The 16,352-nt window shown below is 67.3% G+C and overlaps 4 protein-coding genes across 4 annotated transcripts; 2 read left to right on the top strand and 2 right to left on the bottom strand.

The window, feature by feature from the left end:
• Positions 1-504: 504 nt before the first annotated feature.
• CABP4 (calcium binding protein 4) lies at positions 505-3,573 on the bottom strand. Its single transcript, XM_030949848.1, has 6 exons — positions 3,279-3,573; positions 2,108-2,138; positions 1,761-1,904; positions 1,573-1,682; positions 743-890; positions 505-664 (listed from the first exon to the last, which is right to left on the bottom strand). Exons 1-6 carry the CDS (start codon positions 3,537-3,539, stop codon positions 636-638), a joined length of 723 nt encoding a protein of 240 aa, XP_030805708.1. The 5' UTR covers positions 3,540-3,573; the 3' UTR covers positions 505-635.
• An 816-nt stretch (positions 3,574-4,389) lies between these two features.
• On the top strand, positions 4,390-8,185 carry CORO1B (coronin 1B). The gene is made up of 11 exons (XM_030949212.1): positions 4,390-4,444; positions 5,205-5,407; positions 5,486-5,608; positions 5,684-5,813; positions 5,888-6,069; positions 6,288-6,407; positions 6,482-6,586; positions 6,656-6,801; positions 6,889-6,946; positions 7,211-7,504; positions 7,636-8,185. Exons 2-11 carry the CDS (start codon positions 5,207-5,209, stop codon positions 7,756-7,758), a joined length of 1,482 nt encoding a protein of 493 aa, XP_030805072.1. The 5' UTR covers positions 4,390-4,444; positions 5,205-5,206; the 3' UTR covers positions 7,759-8,185.
• Positions 8,186-8,698: 513 nt separating this feature from the next.
• PTPRCAP (protein tyrosine phosphatase receptor type C associated protein) lies at positions 8,699-9,630 on the top strand. Its single transcript, XM_030948986.1, has 2 exons — positions 8,699-8,722; positions 9,061-9,630. Exons 1-2 carry the CDS (start codon positions 8,699-8,701, stop codon positions 9,628-9,630), a joined length of 594 nt encoding a protein of 197 aa, XP_030804846.1.
• Positions 9,631-10,518: 888 nt separating this feature from the next.
• Positions 10,519-14,587, bottom strand: RPS6KB2 (ribosomal protein S6 kinase B2). The gene is made up of 15 exons (XM_030949420.1): positions 14,248-14,587; positions 13,640-13,674; positions 13,426-13,546; positions 13,269-13,337; positions 13,057-13,204; positions 12,433-12,490; positions 12,252-12,352; positions 12,085-12,175; positions 11,910-12,000; positions 11,694-11,801; positions 11,542-11,604; positions 11,391-11,468; positions 11,200-11,307; positions 11,015-11,127; positions 10,519-10,687 (listed from the first exon to the last, which is right to left on the bottom strand). Exons 1-15 carry the CDS (start codon positions 14,317-14,319, stop codon positions 10,519-10,521), a joined length of 1,425 nt encoding a protein of 474 aa, XP_030805280.1. The 5' UTR covers positions 14,320-14,587.
• Between the last annotated feature and the right edge of the window lie 1,765 nt (positions 14,588-16,352).

Raw genomic sequence — 16,352 nt, 5'->3', positions numbered from 1 at the left:
CATCCAAGGAGGGGCGGTCCTGAGTGGCCCCGGGAGCCCCTGGGGGCACTTCCGTGGGCGGGGATGTCCCCAGGGATCGTGGGGACCTCCTGCGAGTGCCACAGGCGCCCCCATGCCCTCCCCGTTCCCATGGTACATGGCCTCTGATTGGCCAGTTGGTTTGAGTGACAGCTCGGGGAGGGCTGGCATTTCCCTCCCATCTTGAATTGGAGCGTGCTGATTGGCTGGTCGATCGCGGCGGATCAGATACAGCCAATGGGAGGGCGCGGTGTGGCCCTGCTGCCACGCCCCCCGGCAGCGCCCACCCCTTGTCCTCCGTGGGACCCCGCTGTCCCCACCCTCGGGTGGCCCGGGGGGGACAGTGACCCCACGTCCCTCCCCGCAACCACCAGACATTCCTCCAGCTCCGGTCACAGGGGTTTATTGGGGCCCGGCCTCCGCTGGCTCTGCCGCCACCGCCCGTGGCTCTTGGGGACGGGGGTGTCGCCTCTGCCCCGTTGCCAGATGCTCCGCTCCAGCTGTTCCCTCTGAACCACGATGTTGGCAGAGCTCTCGGGTCGGTCGGCCGGGCACGGAGGGGCTGAGGAGGGGCTGGGGGCCCCCATCCGGGGGTCCCGTCCTGCCCGGTGTCTCCGTTACCGGGACGACAGCATCATCACGAACTCTGCGGGGCGAGGAGGGCACGTCAGGGACCCGGGGCTCAGTCCCCGCCGCGGCCCCCCGGGGAAGGGGGTGCCCTCACCGTCGAAGTCCACATGACCGTCCCCGTTGAGATCCACGTCCTGCAGGATCTCGTCCACCTCCTGCGCCTTTAGCTGCTCCCCGAGCAGCGCCGCGATGGCTTCACGCATCTCGGCCGTGCTGATCTCCCCGTCCCCGTTCATGTCGAACTGCGGCACCCGCGACCTGGGGGTCACCCTCCTTCCACGGCCACCAGCACCCCCAAGCTCCCTGTGGTCACTGTCTCCTCTGCACTCGTGGTCACCACCATGGTCATCGTTCCCCACTGGTCACTGTCCTCTCCATGCCTGTGGTCACCCCATGGTCATTGTTTCCCCACGGTCATTGTCCTCTCCTGCCTGTGGTCACCACCATGGTCTTCCCATGGTCAGTGTCCCCTCCACGGTCCCCCCTATGGTCACCATCTCACCATGCTCTTCTTGTGATCACCGTCACTGCCATGTCCCCATGATCACTGTCCCCACCAGGGTCTCTCCAGGGTCACTGTCCCCTCCATGCCTGTGGTCACCCTATTGTATCATTTCCCCATAGTTATTGTCCTCTCCTGCCTGTGGTCACCCCATGGTCATTGTTTCCCCACGGTCATTGTCCTCTCCTGCCTGTGGTCACCACCATGGTCTTCCCATGGTCAGTGTCCTCTTCATGGTCACCCCATGGTCCCCCCTATGATGACCATCTCACCATGCTCTTCCCGTGATCACCATCCCCTCCATGCCCCCATCATCACTGTCCCCACCAGGGTCTCTCCAGGGTCCCTGTCCCCTCACGGCTGTGGCGCCCCTGAGGAGGGGACGCCATGCCTGCTGTCCCCATGGTTGGTGGTGGCCGTACCTCACGGAAGGCGATCTTGAGCTCCCTCACGCCCACCATGTGCGCCGTCTCCTCCCGCAGCTTCGGGCCCATCATCTGCACAAAGTCCTCGAAGTCCACGCGGCCGCCCACTGCGGCGGGAAGGGGACAGACACCCTCAGCATCCCAGCGACCCCAGGTCCCCTCCCCGAGTCCCTGAGCCCACTCACTCCTCATCTTGATGTGCTGGGAGATCTCGATGAGCTCCATCTCGGTGGGCATGTAGCCCAGCGTGCGCATGCAGGCGCCCAGGTCCTTGTAGCTGATGTAGCCATCCTGGTCCGTGTCGAACTCCTTGAAGGCATCCAGCAGTTCTGGGCACGGCCACAGGTGGGGACAGGGACATCACCAGGAGTGTAGGGTCACACGGACACCACGTCACCCCAGGGCAGGTCCCTTCTTGGATGTGGGAAACCCCTCCATGGCCATGTCCCCAAGCAGATCCCTCCATGAGGATGGATCCAACCCTCCCTCCATTCCCCTAGGCCCGTGTCCCCACCCCGTCCCCCCTGCTCACCATCCAGCTCCTCCGGTGACAGCTCCCGCTCCTGCATGGGACACACAGAAGGGGTGACAGCAGAATGACACCCAGCTCCGTGTCCCTCCCCCCTCCTTGCCCCCCCAAACCTCGGTGTCACCTTTGTTAAGCGTGGGCCAAAATTAACTTCAGCAGAGGATTAGTGGGATTGGAGGCAAAGCCCCGCCCTGTCCTTTGCCTGCACCTCCCACCCGCCCTGTCCTGGTCCCCATGTCCCTGCTCCTGTCACCCACTCCAGGGGTGTCCCACCCCGGGACCCCCAGGCTCTGGATGGGATGTGCCAGGTGGCCACAGAGGTGGGTTGTACTCCAGAGGTGGAGGGGCAGCATTTTTACCCCCACAGAGCTCAGCTGCCCCTGCTCTAGCTGTCCTCTCAGTATGTCCCCTCTGTCCCCAGGGCCCTGGAGTGTCCCCAGCACCATTCATGTCCCATCTATCCCCACGATCCCAGGCTGTCCCTGACTGTTCCCAGTGCCCCATATCCCCTTCATCCCCAGGTTTCCAGCTGTCCCTGAGCCGTCCTCACTGTCCCCATGTCCTCATCCCTAGGGTCCCAGAGTGTCCCTGACTGTGTCCCCACTGTCCCCATGTCCTTTTAAACCCCAGGGACCCAGAGTGGTCCCAACCATGTCCTCAGTGCCCAACATCCCCTCCATCCCCAGGGTCCTGGAGTGTCCCAACCCCATCTTCCCTGCCCCCATGTCCCCTCCATCCCCAGGGTTCTGGAACATTCCCACCCCACTGTCCCCAGGCCCATCCTGACTGCCTCATTGCCCTCTTCATCTGCAGGGTCCTGGACTGTCCCTGTCCCCATCCCCAGTTTCTCCATGTCCCTTCCATAGCCAGGGACCTGGAACAGCCCCACTGTCCCCATGTCCCCGTGTCTCAAATGCTCCACATCACCTCCATCTGCAGGGTCCTGGACTGTTCATGTCCCCACCCTCACTGTCCCCATCCCCAATGTCCCCATATCCTTTCCATCCCCAGGGTCCCAGAGTGTCCCTGACCATGTCCCCAGAGCCCCTGTTTCCCTTCCATCCACAGGATCCTGGACTATCCCTATCCCCATCTCCCCTGTCCCACATCCCCTCCATCTCCAGGGTCCCTGCATCCCCACCCTCATGCCCACGTCCCCTCCCGGTGTCCCCACCTTTCCAAAGACGGTGTTGAGGAAGGGGGAGTAGGTCTTGATGGCAGCAGCGTGGGGGTCCACGGGACCCTTCTTCCCGCTCTTCTGCCCGTGCCCGCCGTGCCGGGCCTCGGAGCCGGAACTCTTGGGGGCCGGGGCACCGACGTCCTCGGGGGCTTTGGGGGCTTTCTCCCCCTCCTCGTGCCCCCCTTTCCCCTTCTGCGGGGGCTCCGTGTCCTTGTTGTCCTTGGGGGTCCCCTTGTCCCCGCGGGAGCGTGGCATGGGGCCGGGGCCGGGTGGGCAGCGGGCGGGCAGGGAGCGGGACCCCGGGATGGCCGAGCCGGAGGAAGGAGCCGGGAAATCCTCTTACACCCCCCGTGACCCCCCCGGGCTCCCCCCGCCGCGAGCCCGCCGGGGCAAAGCCAATTAGCGGTGATTAATGGCAGGAAACAGCCACGGCCACCGGCCCCCGGGCACCGGACAGGTCCCCAACAGCGCCCCGGGGCCACCACCGAGGCACCCGGCAGCCACCAGTGTCCCCAGCATTGCTCCCACAGGTGACACACCACAGCCGCCAGTGTCCCCAGCATTGCTCCCACAGGTGACACACCACAGCCACCACGGTGTCCCCAGACCAAGCCACATGCCCAGCGGTGACACCGCAAGGCCACCACTGTGTCCCCTCACCTGGCACCTCTCCTGAGCTCCCCCCACCCCTAAGGTAGGTCCATTTATTGTCCCCACAGGATGGGGACTGGTGGCGCGTCCCCAAGGCATGACTACGTGGGCACAGGGTGACACAGGGGGTTTCAAAGGAGAGGGACCCCCCGAAATGAGAGCAGGGGAGAGCCCGGCCCGGGGGGTGACCCTGGCTGCCACGTCACCCCGGGGTGACACAGAGGGGCGACACTGGTGGGGGTGACAGCACCCCTGTGTCACCCGCTGCCATTGCCCCTGTGCCACCCGCCACTGTCACCGCTGTGCCCCCCCTGGCGCTGCCCACGGGGACCGTACCCCCGGGTGTCCCTGCCCATGGGGTGCCCCCGGTGCCCCCTCCCCCGCCGGTGCCCCCGCCCCGGAGCCGCGCAGGCGCGGGGCGGCCCCGGTCACTTCCTGCCCCGCCCCCGCCGCCGCCGCCGCTCCCGCCGCCCCCGACACCGGCACCGGCCCCGGGCACCGACCCGCCGGTGAGTGCGGGCACCGGCACCGGGCACCGAGCCCCGTCCGGACCCGCCGGGCGCGGGCCCCCCATCCGCCTTCCCGGGGCAGCCCCATCCCCTTTCCCTGCGGGGCCACCCCCTGTCCCTGTCCCTGTCCCCATCCCTGTCCCTCTCCCTATCCCTGTCCCCATACCTAGCCGCGCCACCCCTTCCCCGTCCATGTCCCCATCCTCGTCCCTGTCCCCCTGTCCCCATTCCTGTTCCTGCTCCCGGCGCGGCCACCACCGGCCCCATTCCTGACCCCGCCCCCGTCCCCATCCTTTTTCCTGTCCCCATCCTTGTCCCTGTCCTCGTCACTATCCCCGTACAGAATGAGGCCACCGCCGGCCCCATTCGTGCCCCCCCATCCCTATCCTTGTCCCCATCCCTTTCCCTGTCCCTGACCCCATATCCAGCAGGGCCACCCCTGTCCCCTGATCTGTTGGGGCTGTCCCTGCCCTCCTTTCCATCCCCACCCGTGTTTCCAGGAGGACACCTTGTCCCTGTCCCCATCCCGAGTGGGACACTCCCTGTGTCACTCAGAGCCCCCATTCCTGGGGTGCTTCCTGAGTTCCCTTCAGGGAGCTGGCAGAGACAGGGGTGTGTCCCCTAGGAGTGGCTGAGCCACCCTTTACCGGGCTGGAAGGCAGTGACAAACCCACTTCAGGGGACACCCCATTCCGTGGTGTCCCCACCTGCTGTTTTGGGGTATCCCAGTGTGCCTGACCGCGGCCGGGGCGCTCCCCAGCCATGTCCTTCCGCAAGGTGGTGCGGCAGAGCAAATTCCGGCACGTGTTCGGGCAGCCGGTGAAGACGGACCAGTGCTACGATGACATCCGCGTGTCCCGCGTCACCTGGGACAGCACCTTCTGCGCCGTCAACCCCTCCTTCGTCGCCATCATCGTGGAGGCCAGCGGCGGTGGCGCCTTCCTCGTCCTCCCCCTGCACAAGGTGACAGCAGGGCGGTGACAGGGGAAGGGGGGTTTGTGCCAATGGGTGACCCCCTCCCCGCTGTCACTCTGTCCCCAGACCGGACGCATTGACAAGTCGTACCCCACGGTGTGCGGCCACACGGGCCCCGTCCTGGACATTGACTGGTGTCCCCACAACGACCACGTCATCGCCAGCGGCTCCGAGGACTGCACCGTCATGGTGAGGGGTGGCCCAGGATCCCGGGGGGTGGCAGGGGTCACCCCGCTTCGCTCACCGTCCCCTCTGTCCCCTCAGGTGTGGCAGATCCCGGAGAACGGGCTGAGCCAGCCGCTGACGGAGCCGGTGGTGGTGCTGGAGGGCCACTCGAAGCGCGTTGGCATCGTCACCTGGCACCCCACGGCCCGCAACGTCCTGCTCAGCGCAGGTACGGGGGGACATGGCGGGCACGGGGGGGGGGTGCCACGCGGCCGAGGTGACCCAGGCTGCCGTGTCCCCCAGGCTGTGACAACGTGGTGCTGATCTGGAACGTGGGCACGGCCGAGGAGCTGTACCGGCTGGACGGGCTGCACCCCGACCTCATCTACAGCGTCAGCTGGAGCCGCGATGGCTCCCGCTTCTGCACCGCCTGCAAGGACAAGAGCGTCCGTGTCATCGACCCCCGCCGCGGCACCGTGGTGGCCGTGAGTGTCCCCACCCCCCCGGGGGCCCTGTGTCACCAGGGCACTGCCCTGCACTGGCTCCTGGGGGGAATCCCCTGCTCCCTGCCCTTGTCCCTTGGCGCGCCCCGTTGTCCCACGTTCCGTGGGTGTCCCTGTCCCCCGGTTCTCCCCGCTGTCCCCCGTCCCTCGGTGCCTGTCCCTGGGGTGCTGTGGGCGCCGGTGACAGCCGTGCTCCCCAGGAGAAGGAGCGGGCGCACGAGGGGGCCCGTCCCATGCGTGCCATCTTCCTGGCCGACGGCAAGATCTTCACCACCGGCTTCAGCCGCATGAGCGAGCGGCAGCTGGCACTGTGGGACACGGTGAGTGCCACCCCGGGGCTCCCCCAGAACCATCCTGGGCTTCCCCACAGGCCTCACACCTCATCCCACCGCAGGAGAACCTGGAGGAGCCCATGGGGCTGCAGGAGCTGGACTCCAGCAACGGGGCTCTGCTGCCCTTCTACGACCCCGACACCAGCGTGGTCTACGTCTGCGGCAAGGTAGGGAGCCCCCCAGCCCGCCGGTGGCACCCCCGGAGCCAGGGTCCCCCGCTAACGGCGTGTCCCCAGGGGGACTCGAGCATCCGGTACTTCGAGATCACGGAGGAGCCGCCCTACATCCACTTCCTCAACACCTTCACCAGCAAGGAGCCCCAGCGGGGAATGGGCTGGATGCCCAAGCGCGGGCTGGATGTCAGCAAGTGCGAGATCGCCAGGTGGGCATGGGGACAAGGGGGATGAGGTGAGGGACCCCCAGAACCCCCCCCCAGAACCTTCTGTGAGCCCCTCTGCTCCCCTGGCAGGTTCTACAAGCTGCACGAGCGCAAGTGTGAGCCCATCATCATGACCGTGCCAAGGAAGGTGGGTGGGGACAGGGGAATGTGGGCTGGGGGGAGTCCCCAGGGGGACCAAGAGGGGTCACCGGGCAGGACATGGGGCCGTGTGGGCAGGACTTGGTGACCGGGCAAGGGGTCCCTAGTCAGTCTGGGTGGGGGTCCCTATGGGGTCTGCGTGTGAGGTCCCTGACATGGGAGCAATGGGGGGTCCCCAGTGAGGCCATGACCCCGTGGTGTCTCTCTGGGGGTCCCCCCGAGGATGCCACCCCTCTGACGCTGTTGGGGGCAGTCGGACCTGTTCCAGGACGACCTGTACCCGGACACGGCGGGCCCCGAGGCGGCCATGGAGGCGGAGGAGTGGGTGGCGGGGCGCACGGCGGGGCCCGTGCTGGTGTCCCTGCGCCAGGCCTACGTGCCCAGCAAGCAGCGGGACCTCAAGGTGAACAGGCGGACGCTGCTCCACGACAGCCGCGCCACCACCGGGGCCACCACCGGGGCCACCACGCCACCTCCCACGCCCCCCGCGGCCCCCGCGTCCGCCCGCTTCAGTGCCCCGCCGGTGCTGGGCTCCGGCAGCGCCACGGTAAGGGGACAGGGGGACAGGGGGACCGGGGGGGACGAGCGGGAAAGGGACAGAGGGCTGTGGCAGGTGGGTGGGTGTGGCAGTGGGTGTGGCTCTGCTGGGCGTGTCCCGTGACGGGGCTGTCCCTTTAGGGAGGTCGCCTGGACGAGGTGCTGCAGGAGGTGGCGGCGCTGCGGGCGCTGGTGGCGGAGCAGGGCCAGCGCATCTCCCGCCTGGAGGAGCAGCTCAGCCGCCTCGAGAACGGCCACGTGTAGGGACCCCCTCAGGGACCACCGCCCCAGGGACCACGCCTGCGCCCCAGGGACCCCCCTGAACCATCTCGCCCCCCTGGGGTGCCCCCCTGCCCGCTCCGGGCCCTTCTCCCATTGGGGGGCTGGCTGCCCCTCTGGCAGCTCCCCGCTTCCCCCCATTGCCTTACTGGGTGCTGCCCCCCCGAATCATGGACCATTCTCCACCCCTGTCCCCGTTCCTCGGGCTGGGGGTTGCTCCTGGGATCAAAGATTACCCCCTGCACCCCCCAATCCCCGTGTGGGGTCTCCCCTCTTTCTGTGGGGCAGGGCATGATCTGCCTTTCTAAACTGTGAGATATTGTCCCCCCTATATTTTGGGGGCTTTTCCTCCCCTTCCTCCTCCTCGTGTCCCCCCCTCTCCATTCCAGTGCAGGGTCAAAAACTATATTTTCACTCCAAATAAAGGATTTATAAGAAAAGTGCTGGGGGTGATTTATAGGAAAAGCTGCAGGGCCACCTGCGGGGCGGCAGAGCGGGGCAGGCAGGAAGGCGCAGCGGTCACGGGTGGGAGCTCCGCGCCTCGGCAGGAAGTTGGGGGGGCACGGGGCGGCATTTTGGGCAGCAGGGGGGGTGAGGGGTGCAGGGCTCGGCCCCCCCCACTCGGCACATCCGCTGCACGGGGCAGGAAGTTGGGGGGGGCTCCCCCATCTCGGAGCGCGCCTGCAGCATCGGGACCCGCTCTGGCTGCACCCCACTGATGGTGAGCACCCCAAAACCGGGCAGGGTGGGAGACTGGGGGGGGGCTGGGAGCCCAGGGGATGTGGGACAGGTTGGGGGAGACAGGATCAGGGAGCCAGGGTGGGGCTGGGGGGAGTGGGAGGGTAAGGGGAGTCTGGAATGTTTGGGGGGATAAGGGGAGCACAGTGGGGTTGGGGGGAAGGAGGGGGGGGTCCTTCAGAGGAGCATGGTGGGCTTGGGGGTGGCTCAGGTATTGGGGTGGGTTTGGGGGTGGTGAAGCCTGCGAGTGCCGGGTTTGGGAGACCCTGGGGCTTTGGCAGAGGGTGCCGTGGGGCTGCAGTCCTGTGGGCATGGGCAGGGGATTCTAGGGGGGCTGTGCAGCCATGTGTGGGGTGGCAGGACCCAGATCCTCTGCCCCGGCACCTGCAGGTGCTGCTGCACCCGCCACCCACGGCTTCCGTCCCCGGGGTCACGTCCCCCTCCCCGGCCCTTGTCCCCGGCCCTGTACCTTGCCCCGGCCCTTCCCTGCGTTCCGGCTCCGGGAAGCCACGTGCCCGGCGCGCTGTGACCCCGCTGCCCTCCCCGCAGGCTGCCCCGCGCTGGCACCCGCTGCTGCCGCTGGCGCTGGCGGGGCCGGTGGCAGCCGGGGACCCCGCGGTGGCCCGCAACGACCGGGCGGTGGCCGCGCTGCTGGGGCTGCTGCTGTGCCTGGCGCTGGGGCTGGCGCTGGCCTGGCACCACCTGTGCCGCCTCTCGGCCGGCCGCTACCACCCCCGGCCCCTGGGCCGCCGGGCGCTGCAGCTGCTGCGGGGACAGTGGCACCGGCTGCGCTCGCCGGGGGACCCCGCCGCCAGCCCCGGGGACAGCCACGGCGAGGTGGCCGTGCGCGACGAGGGGGAAGAGCTGATGCCATGGAGCCTGGAGCGGCGGCCGCAGCAGCAGGAGGAGGAGGAGGAGGAGCAGGAGGAGGATGAGCAGGAGGAGGATGAGAAGGAGGAGGATGAGGAGGAGGCCGAGGCAGCGCCGGAGGGCGGGGAGAGCCCCCTGAGTGAGGGGCAGGCGGCGGGGGGCAGCGCCGAGGCCCTGCTCAGTGACCTGCACGCCTTCTCAGGGACAGCGGCCTGGGGGGACGCGCGGCCACACGTCACCGCCTTGTGACATCACCGGCCTGGCGTCACCACCCTTTGATGTCATCCCCCTGTAGTGTCACTTCCCTGTAATATCACTAGCCTGTAGTGTCACTGCCTGTAATGTCACCTCCCTGTAATGTCACCTCCCTGTAGTGTCACTCCCTGTAGTGTCACTGACCTGTAGTGTCACTCCCTGTAGTGTCACTGCCCTGTAGTATCACTCCCTGTAATGTCACCTCCTTGTAATGTCACCTCCCTGTAGTGTCACTGCCCTGTAGTGTCACCTCCCTGTAATGTCACCTCCCTATAGTGTCACTCCCTATAGTGTCACTGCTCTCTAGTGTCACCTCCCTGTAATGTCACCACCCTGCCAGCAAAGGGTCCCTCTCTCTGTCCCCCGCCAGCCCCCAACCGAGGCTCCTGATTGGCTGCCGGGGCCTTGTCGGAATTTGCACTGACCAATAAAAGAGCAGCTCTGGGAGCAGAGCAGATCGGTGGGCGTGGTTTGCAGAGAAGTGGGTGGAGCCAACAAAAGGGTGTGGCAAGTGGGAGGAGCCTAAAACGAGGCGGGGCATCACACAGGGGGTGGAGCCTGGACCCTCCCCTGGTGGGGCAACTCCCCCACCCTCCCAGCCGCAGCAGAGGGACCACCACAGCCTCAGCAAGTCCTTTAATTGGCACACATCCAGCAGCAGGGCCACGCCCCAGAGGGGCCACACCCCAAAAGGCCACGCCCACGGGGCCACACCCCTTGGGGGCCACACCCCTGGGGGTTCTCCCCGTGCCCCCACAACCGGCGGGCAGGGGGCTGTGCCGGAGGGGGACGAGCCCCCAGGAGCACAAGCAGCACCGTGGGGTTCCCCCCACCCCATGGGGAGCACCAGGCCCCCCCCAAAACCCCCCACCCTCCCCACCCCTACCTGGGCACCCGCCCCCGGCCGCCCTTCTGCTTCTTGGCGCCCCCCGAGGGTTTGATGGGCAGGGGGGCCGTGCCCTCGGGCGGGGGGGCCTGGGGAGGCCCCAGCTCCATGGGGTCTCCTGGGGCCACCGGCTTGAACGCCTCGAAGGGGGAGAACTTCACAGGGCTGGGGGGGGACACAGGAGGGGGTGAGTGGGGGGGCAGCCAGTGCCCACGGAGCTCCTTCCCCACCCCTGGAGGCCCCAACTCCCCCCATACTCCAGGGACCTCCCCCACTCCTTCTTCACCCCCTTGGGGCCCACCCTGATTCCCTCACCCCATAGCACCCCAAACCCTCACCCCACTGCCCCCACAGCCTCTCTGTACCCCCAGGATGGGACAGCTTGAAGCCCCCCATTGCACCCCCAACACTATCCCCTGTCCCCACCTTGGTGCCCACCCTGAAACCCCCATCCCAAAGCCCCCCACCCCAGGCACCCCCCGTGCCCGGTACCTGACGGGGGTGCGGGGGCTGCTGTTGAGGCGGCGGGGGGAGCGCACCTTGGGCTGGAAGGAGAACCCCTCCTTGATGCTCTCCAGCACCGAGGGGGCCACGTAGGTGAAGCCCTGCGGGTTTGGGGGTGTCATGGGGGGATCCTGGGCGCGCCAGGGGTCCCCCCCGGGGCTGTGCCCCCCTACCAGGAAGGCCTGGTTGGCGCTCTCGCTGATGGCAGCGTCGTCGGGGCTGTCCACGGGGGTCTGGCGGGTGAAGCGGGTGTCGAACTGGCTCACGTCCTCCTCCGACTGCTGCGGGGAACACGGAACACGGCGCCTGCTCCCACGGGGCCCCCCAAAACCATCCCCAGCCTCCCCCCTCGGCCCCCCCATACCAGGCAGGGTTTGAAGGGCGGGTCCAGCCTGCGCGCCAGCAGGTCCTCCCAGTTGATGTGGCGGAAGAAAGGCTGTTTCTGTGGGGTTTGGGGGTGTCAGGCAGCATTTGGGGGGTGTCTCCTGGCACACCCCCATCCACCAGCCCTGTACCTGCACATCGGCCGCGTCACCGGGGCCCCCCCCAACCCTCTGGCTGGGGTTCCGCTTCAGGAACTGGAAGAGAAACAGGGATAGAGATGGGAATGGGGGGAGGACCTACATAAATAAAGGTGGTGGAGGGAATTTTGTGGGGCGGGGGGCACCTTCTTGAGGAGGTCACGAGCGTCGGGCGTCAGGTAGGGCGGCAGCACCAGCTTCCCCTTGAGGATCTTGTCGATGGTCTTCTTGCGGTTCTCGGCGGTGAACGGCGGCTGTGGGGGCACGGTGGGGCCATGAGGAGCCAGGCGGGCCAGGAAGGCTCGTGGTCACCCCGGGATGTCCCCCCCAGTCCCCAGGGAGGGAGCAGCGGTGGCACTTGCCGATCCGGTGAGCATGTCGTACATCAGGGCGCCCAGGCTCCACCAGTCCACAGCCCGGTTGTGCCCGCTCCGCACCAGGATCTCGGGGGCCCTGGGGGGTGCAGGGGGGGCCCTGAGTGGATGGGGGGGCCAGGACAGACCCCCCAAATTCCCCCCAGTGCTGCATCCACCTCACATGTACTCGATGGTGCCACAGAAAGTGTGGGTGACGGCCCCGTCGTGGATGGACTCCTTGCACAGCCCGAAGTCCGTCAGCTTGATGTGACCTGAGGGACACGGTGGAGGGGTCAGCAGTGCCCCCGGTGAACCCCCCAGGCTCCCCAGTTTGGCCCCCAAACCCACCTTGGCTGTTGAGCATGATATTCTCTGGCTTAAGGTCCCGGTAGATGATCCCGTGGGAATGCAGGTGACCCAGGGCCAGCGTGATCTCACTCAGGTAGAAGCTGCGGCGGGATCAGGGTGGCTGTGAGCCACGTCGGGGTGCCCACCCCATCCACACCCACCACCACCGCCTCATCCCTACCAGGCAGTGTCCTCCAGGAAGATCCCTTCCCGCTCCAGCTGCATGAAGAGCTCTCCACCTGCGTAAAGAGCCCAAGAGGGACAGTCCTGAGCCATCCCTGGACACTCCTTAATCACCCCCGGGAACACCTGAGCCATCCTGGGACACCCTTAAACCACCCCTGGACCCCCTGAGCCACCCCTGGACACTGCAGCTACGCCAGGTCCTGCTTTAACCATCCCTGGACACCCTGAGCCACCCTTGGACACCCTCCCTGGACACCCTGAGCCACCCCAGGTCACACTTTAACCATCCCTGGACACCCTGAGCCACCCTTGGACACCCTGAGCCACCCCTGGACACCCTCCCTGCACACCCTGAGCCACCCCAGGTCACGCTTTAACCATCCCTGGATCCCCATGAGCCACCCCTGGACACTGCAGACACCCCAAGTTCTGCTTTAACCACCCCTGGACACCCTGAGCCACCCTTGGACACCCTTCTCTGCACACCCTGAGCCACCCCAGGTCACACTTTAACCATCCCTGGACACCCTGAGCCATTCCTGGAAGTCCTTGAGCACCCCCCGGGACAATTTGCAGCCGTCCCTGGAGCAACCCCCGGCTGCCCCGAGCCCGCCCGCACCGCTGAGGCACTCCAGGATGAGGTAGAGCTTGCCGCCCGTCTGGAAGGCGTAGATGAGGTCCACGATGAAGGGGTGCTTGACGGCCTCCAGGATGTTCCTCTCGGCCCGGGTGTGCGCCGTGTCCTTGGCGTTGCAGGCGATCTTGGCCTGGGGGGGAGGCGGTGAGCGCGGGGGGTCCCCGGGGGGACCGGGGGGGCCGGGGCGCCCCTACCTTCTTCAGGACCTTCATGGCGAAGATCTTGCCCGTGTTGGTGCCCTGCACTTTGCGCACCTGGAACACCTGGAAGGACGGGCAGGGAAGGTTGGAGACCCCGCCGGGGAGCACCGGAGCCCCCCCCCAGAGTGCCCGAGCCCCGCCGTGTCCCCACCTTGCCGTAGCCACCCTTGCCCAGGACGCGGAGCAGCTCGAAGCAGTGCGGGCCGATGTGCTCGGGGCCATTGTTGACGCTGCTCTCGGAAATCTCGATCTCTTCATAGTGTCCCACCGGCCTGGCGGGAGAGGGGGTGAGTGGGGACAGCCCCCTGCCTGTGCCCTGCCTGTGCCCTGCCTGCACACCCCGCCGCGGGCTGTCCCCCACTTACTCCAGGCCGTTTCCCCGGGGCTCCAGCTCCATCTCCTGCGGGAGGGAACTCGCGGTCAGAGGCGGGCAGGGGACGCATGGCAGGGAGGGGACATATGGCAAGGAGGGGAGACACAGCACAGAAAGGACCCACGGCAGGGAGGGGACACGGCAGGCAGGACACGGCAGGACACGGCAGGACACGGGCAGGACGCGGCAGCGCGGGGCGAGGCAGCGCCGAGCCGGCCCAGCCGGATGTTTTGGGGCCGAGGCCGGGCCCTGCCCAGCGGGAGCCGCCCGCTGCCCGCCCGGGATCCGCGGCTGCCCCCGGTGCCCCGGCGCCCCGTCCCCGCGGACAGCCCGCCTGCACCCCTGTCCCGCCACCGGCGGGACCCCTGTCACTGCCCTGCCGCTGTCCCCCCAAGCCCCTGCCCGCCGTTCCCGGCACCGAGCGGACCCCAGGCACCCCCGACACCCCCCGCTCCCGCCGTCCCCACCGCGCCCCGGTGCCGCTCGCCGCCTCCACCTGCCGTCCCGCTGCCGGTGCCCCCCGTCCCCGCGGCGCCCCCCCGCCCCAGCCCCGGTGCCGGCGGCAGCCCCGGTGCCCCCCGCGCCCCGCTGCCGGCTCACGGCGCCCAGCTCGGGCTCGTCCCCGTCGCTGCCCTCCTCGGTCTCCAGGTCGATGTCGAACACCCCCGCCATGACGGCGCCGTGCCGGGACCCCCGGGGACCCGCCCCGATTGCCACGCCCCCTCACGGTGGTCACGCCCCCGCCACGCCCCCCGTGGCACCGCCTTATCGGGACCCCGGGGAACCCGCCGTGCTGGCCACGCCCATAGCCACGCCCCTCCCACGGCCACGCCCCCGTGCGCGTCACCGGGGTGTCCCCAGCGCGGGGGACACGGGCACGGGGGGTGCCGGGGGTGGCGCAGGAACAGGACAGAGACAGCGCGGCCGCTCACAGCCTTTACTGGGGACCCCGGCCCGCCACGCCCCCTGCGCCGCGCTGACGTCAGCGGCGCCGCCGTGACGTCAGAGGAGGGGCAGGAAGAGAGGGGGACACCCCGGTGACCCCACGTGGGGATCCCGGTCGGGGTTTGGGGGGCGCGAGTGGGGCTGCGGGGCACTGGGGTTATTGTGGGGTCACTGGGGTGGGTGTGGGGTCACTGCTGCTGCTATGGGGGCTGCGTGTTGGTGTAGGTTCTCTGGTGTTATTGTAGGGTCGCTGGTGTTATTGTAGGGTCAGGGGCACTGCAGGGCCTGGGGTTTATTGGAGGGTTTCAGGCATTACAGTGGCTGTGTGTTATTGCAGGCTCTCAGGCGCTACAGGGGCTCTGTGTTATTGTAGGATCTCTGGTGTTATTGTTGGGTCGTGAGGGCTGTAGGATGTGGGTGTTATTGTAGGGTCACTGCTGTTATTGTAGGGTCGGGGCGCTGCAGGGGTTCTGTGTTAGTGTAGGGTGGCTGGTGTTGTTGTAGGGTCTCGGGCATTGCAGGGGCTGGGTGTCAGTGTGGGGTCACTGGTGTTACTGTAGGGCCTCCCCAGTGACAGCCCTATATCACGTCACACAAGTCTTCCCAGAGGATTTTCTGAGCTGCTCCAGGGGATCCCTGGGTGCCCCTCTGTTGTTGTAGGGTCCCCTGGTGCAGGTCTATCACTGTAGGGTCTGCCCATGCCAGTTTGTTATTGTGGGGTCTCCCTTTCAGTGGATGCTGTTGTGGGGTCTCCCCTAAACACGGGTTTGTTACTGTGGGTTCTCCCCGTTTGTTATTGTAGGGTCTTCCCTTCCAGGGTGTCATTGTGGGGTCTCCCCACCTCAGTCTGCTACTGTGGGGTCTCCCCTTGCTGGTGTGTTATTGTGGGGTTTCCCCACGCTTCTTTGTTATTATGGGATGTCCCAATAATTCGTTGCCATTACGGGGTCTCCCTCCCCATAACGGTTTGTTGCTGTGGGGTCTGCCCATGCCAGCAGGTGCCAACACACCTCACGTGTCACCTGCTGCTCTCATGGGGTGGCTTGGCTGCCTCGGGGGTCCTGGCTGCCCCACGCTGGGGGTGGCACGGGGACAGCAGGGGACAGTGTCCCCCTGTGTGTCCCCGGGCATGGGACGGACCCCCACCTTCAGGGACAGGGGGTACAGACTGTAGGGACAGGGCAGGGGGGACAGGGAGGGACGTTGGGAAGCAGGGAATGGGGTGCTAGGGCAGGGGGATGGGGAGCCTGGACTGGGAGAGAGGGAATCTTTGGGTGAGGGGTGTCAGCGTGATGATGAAGTGCCAGGATGGACAGGGATGCCAGGGAATGTGGTGCCAGGACATGGGGGATGCCGGGGATTGGGGTGTCAGAGTAGTGGGGGGTGCCAGGAGATGGGGTGTCAGGATTCCAGGGGATGGAGTGCCAGGTGAATGGGAGGATCCCAGAGGATGGGATGTCAGGATGCCAGGGGATGGAGTGCCAGGTGAATGGGAGGATCCCAGAGGATGGGGTGTCAGGATGCCAGGGGATGGAGTGCCAGGGGAGCGAGGGGATGCCAGGGGATGGAGTGCCAGGACGAAGGGGAATGCCAGGCAATGGGGTGGCAGGGCAGGTGCCTGGGGTCCAGGGCGGTACGGGGGTGCCAGGACATGGTGCGCCAGGCCAGGGGATGGGGGCACAGCGGGACGAGGTGCCGGGGAGATGCCGGGGAGGGGCGGCGGGGCGGCGGGAGCGGGTGCCGGGTGTGCCGGCTGTGCC

Source organism: Camarhynchus parvulus, chromosome 5 (genome assembly GCF_901933205.1).
Source record: "Camarhynchus parvulus chromosome 5, STF_HiC, whole genome shotgun sequence".
NCBI lineage: Eukaryota > Metazoa > Chordata > Aves > Passeriformes > Thraupidae > Camarhynchus > Camarhynchus parvulus.
The sequence above is the reverse complement of the archived record's forward strand: the minus strand, read 5'-3'. Positions and strand labels throughout refer to the sequence as shown.

Excerpts from the sequence above, each read along its gene's own strand:
- CABP4 (XM_030949848.1), bottom strand. The coding sequence starts at position 3,539 with ATGCCACGCTCCCGCGGGGACAAGGGGACCCCCAAGGACAACAAGGAC. Across the intron at positions 1,683-1,760 it reads CCAGCACATCAAGATGAGGA|TGGGCGGCCGCGTGGACTTC; the intron begins GTGAGTGGGCTC and ends TTCCCGCCGCAG. Across the intron at positions 891-1,572 it reads TCAAGATCGCCTTCCGTGAG|TTCGACATGAACGGGGACGG; the intron begins GTACGGCCACCA and ends CGGGTGCCGCAG.
- CORO1B (XM_030949212.1), top strand. The coding sequence starts at position 5,207 with ATGTCCTTCCGCAAGGTGGTGCGGCAGAGCAAATTCCGGCACGTGTTC. Across the intron at positions 6,802-6,888 it reads AGCAAGTGCGAGATCGCCAG|GTTCTACAAGCTGCACGAGC; the intron begins GTGGGCATGGGG and ends CTCCCCTGGCAG. Across the intron at positions 6,947-7,210 it reads TCATGACCGTGCCAAGGAAG|TCGGACCTGTTCCAGGACGA; the intron begins GTGGGTGGGGAC and ends TGTTGGGGGCAG.
- RPS6KB2 (XM_030949420.1), bottom strand. The coding sequence starts at position 14,319 with ATGGCGGGGGTGTTCGACATCGACCTGGAGACCGAGGAGGGCAGCGAC. Across the intron at positions 13,205-13,268 it reads CCATGAAGGTCCTGAAGAAG|GCCAAGATCGCCTGCAACGC; the intron begins GTAGGGGCGCCC and ends CCTCCCCCCCAG. Across the intron at positions 12,491-13,056 it reads CATCCTGGAGTGCCTCAGCG|GTGGAGAGCTCTTCATGCAG; the intron begins GTGCGGGCGGGC and ends CTCTTTACGCAG.
- PTPRCAP (XM_030948986.1), top strand. The coding sequence starts at position 8,699 with ATGGTGGGCTTGGGGGTGGCTCAG. Across the intron at positions 8,723-9,060 it reads TGGGCTTGGGGGTGGCTCAG|GCTGCCCCGCGCTGGCACCC; the intron begins GTATTGGGGTGG and ends CCCTCCCCGCAG.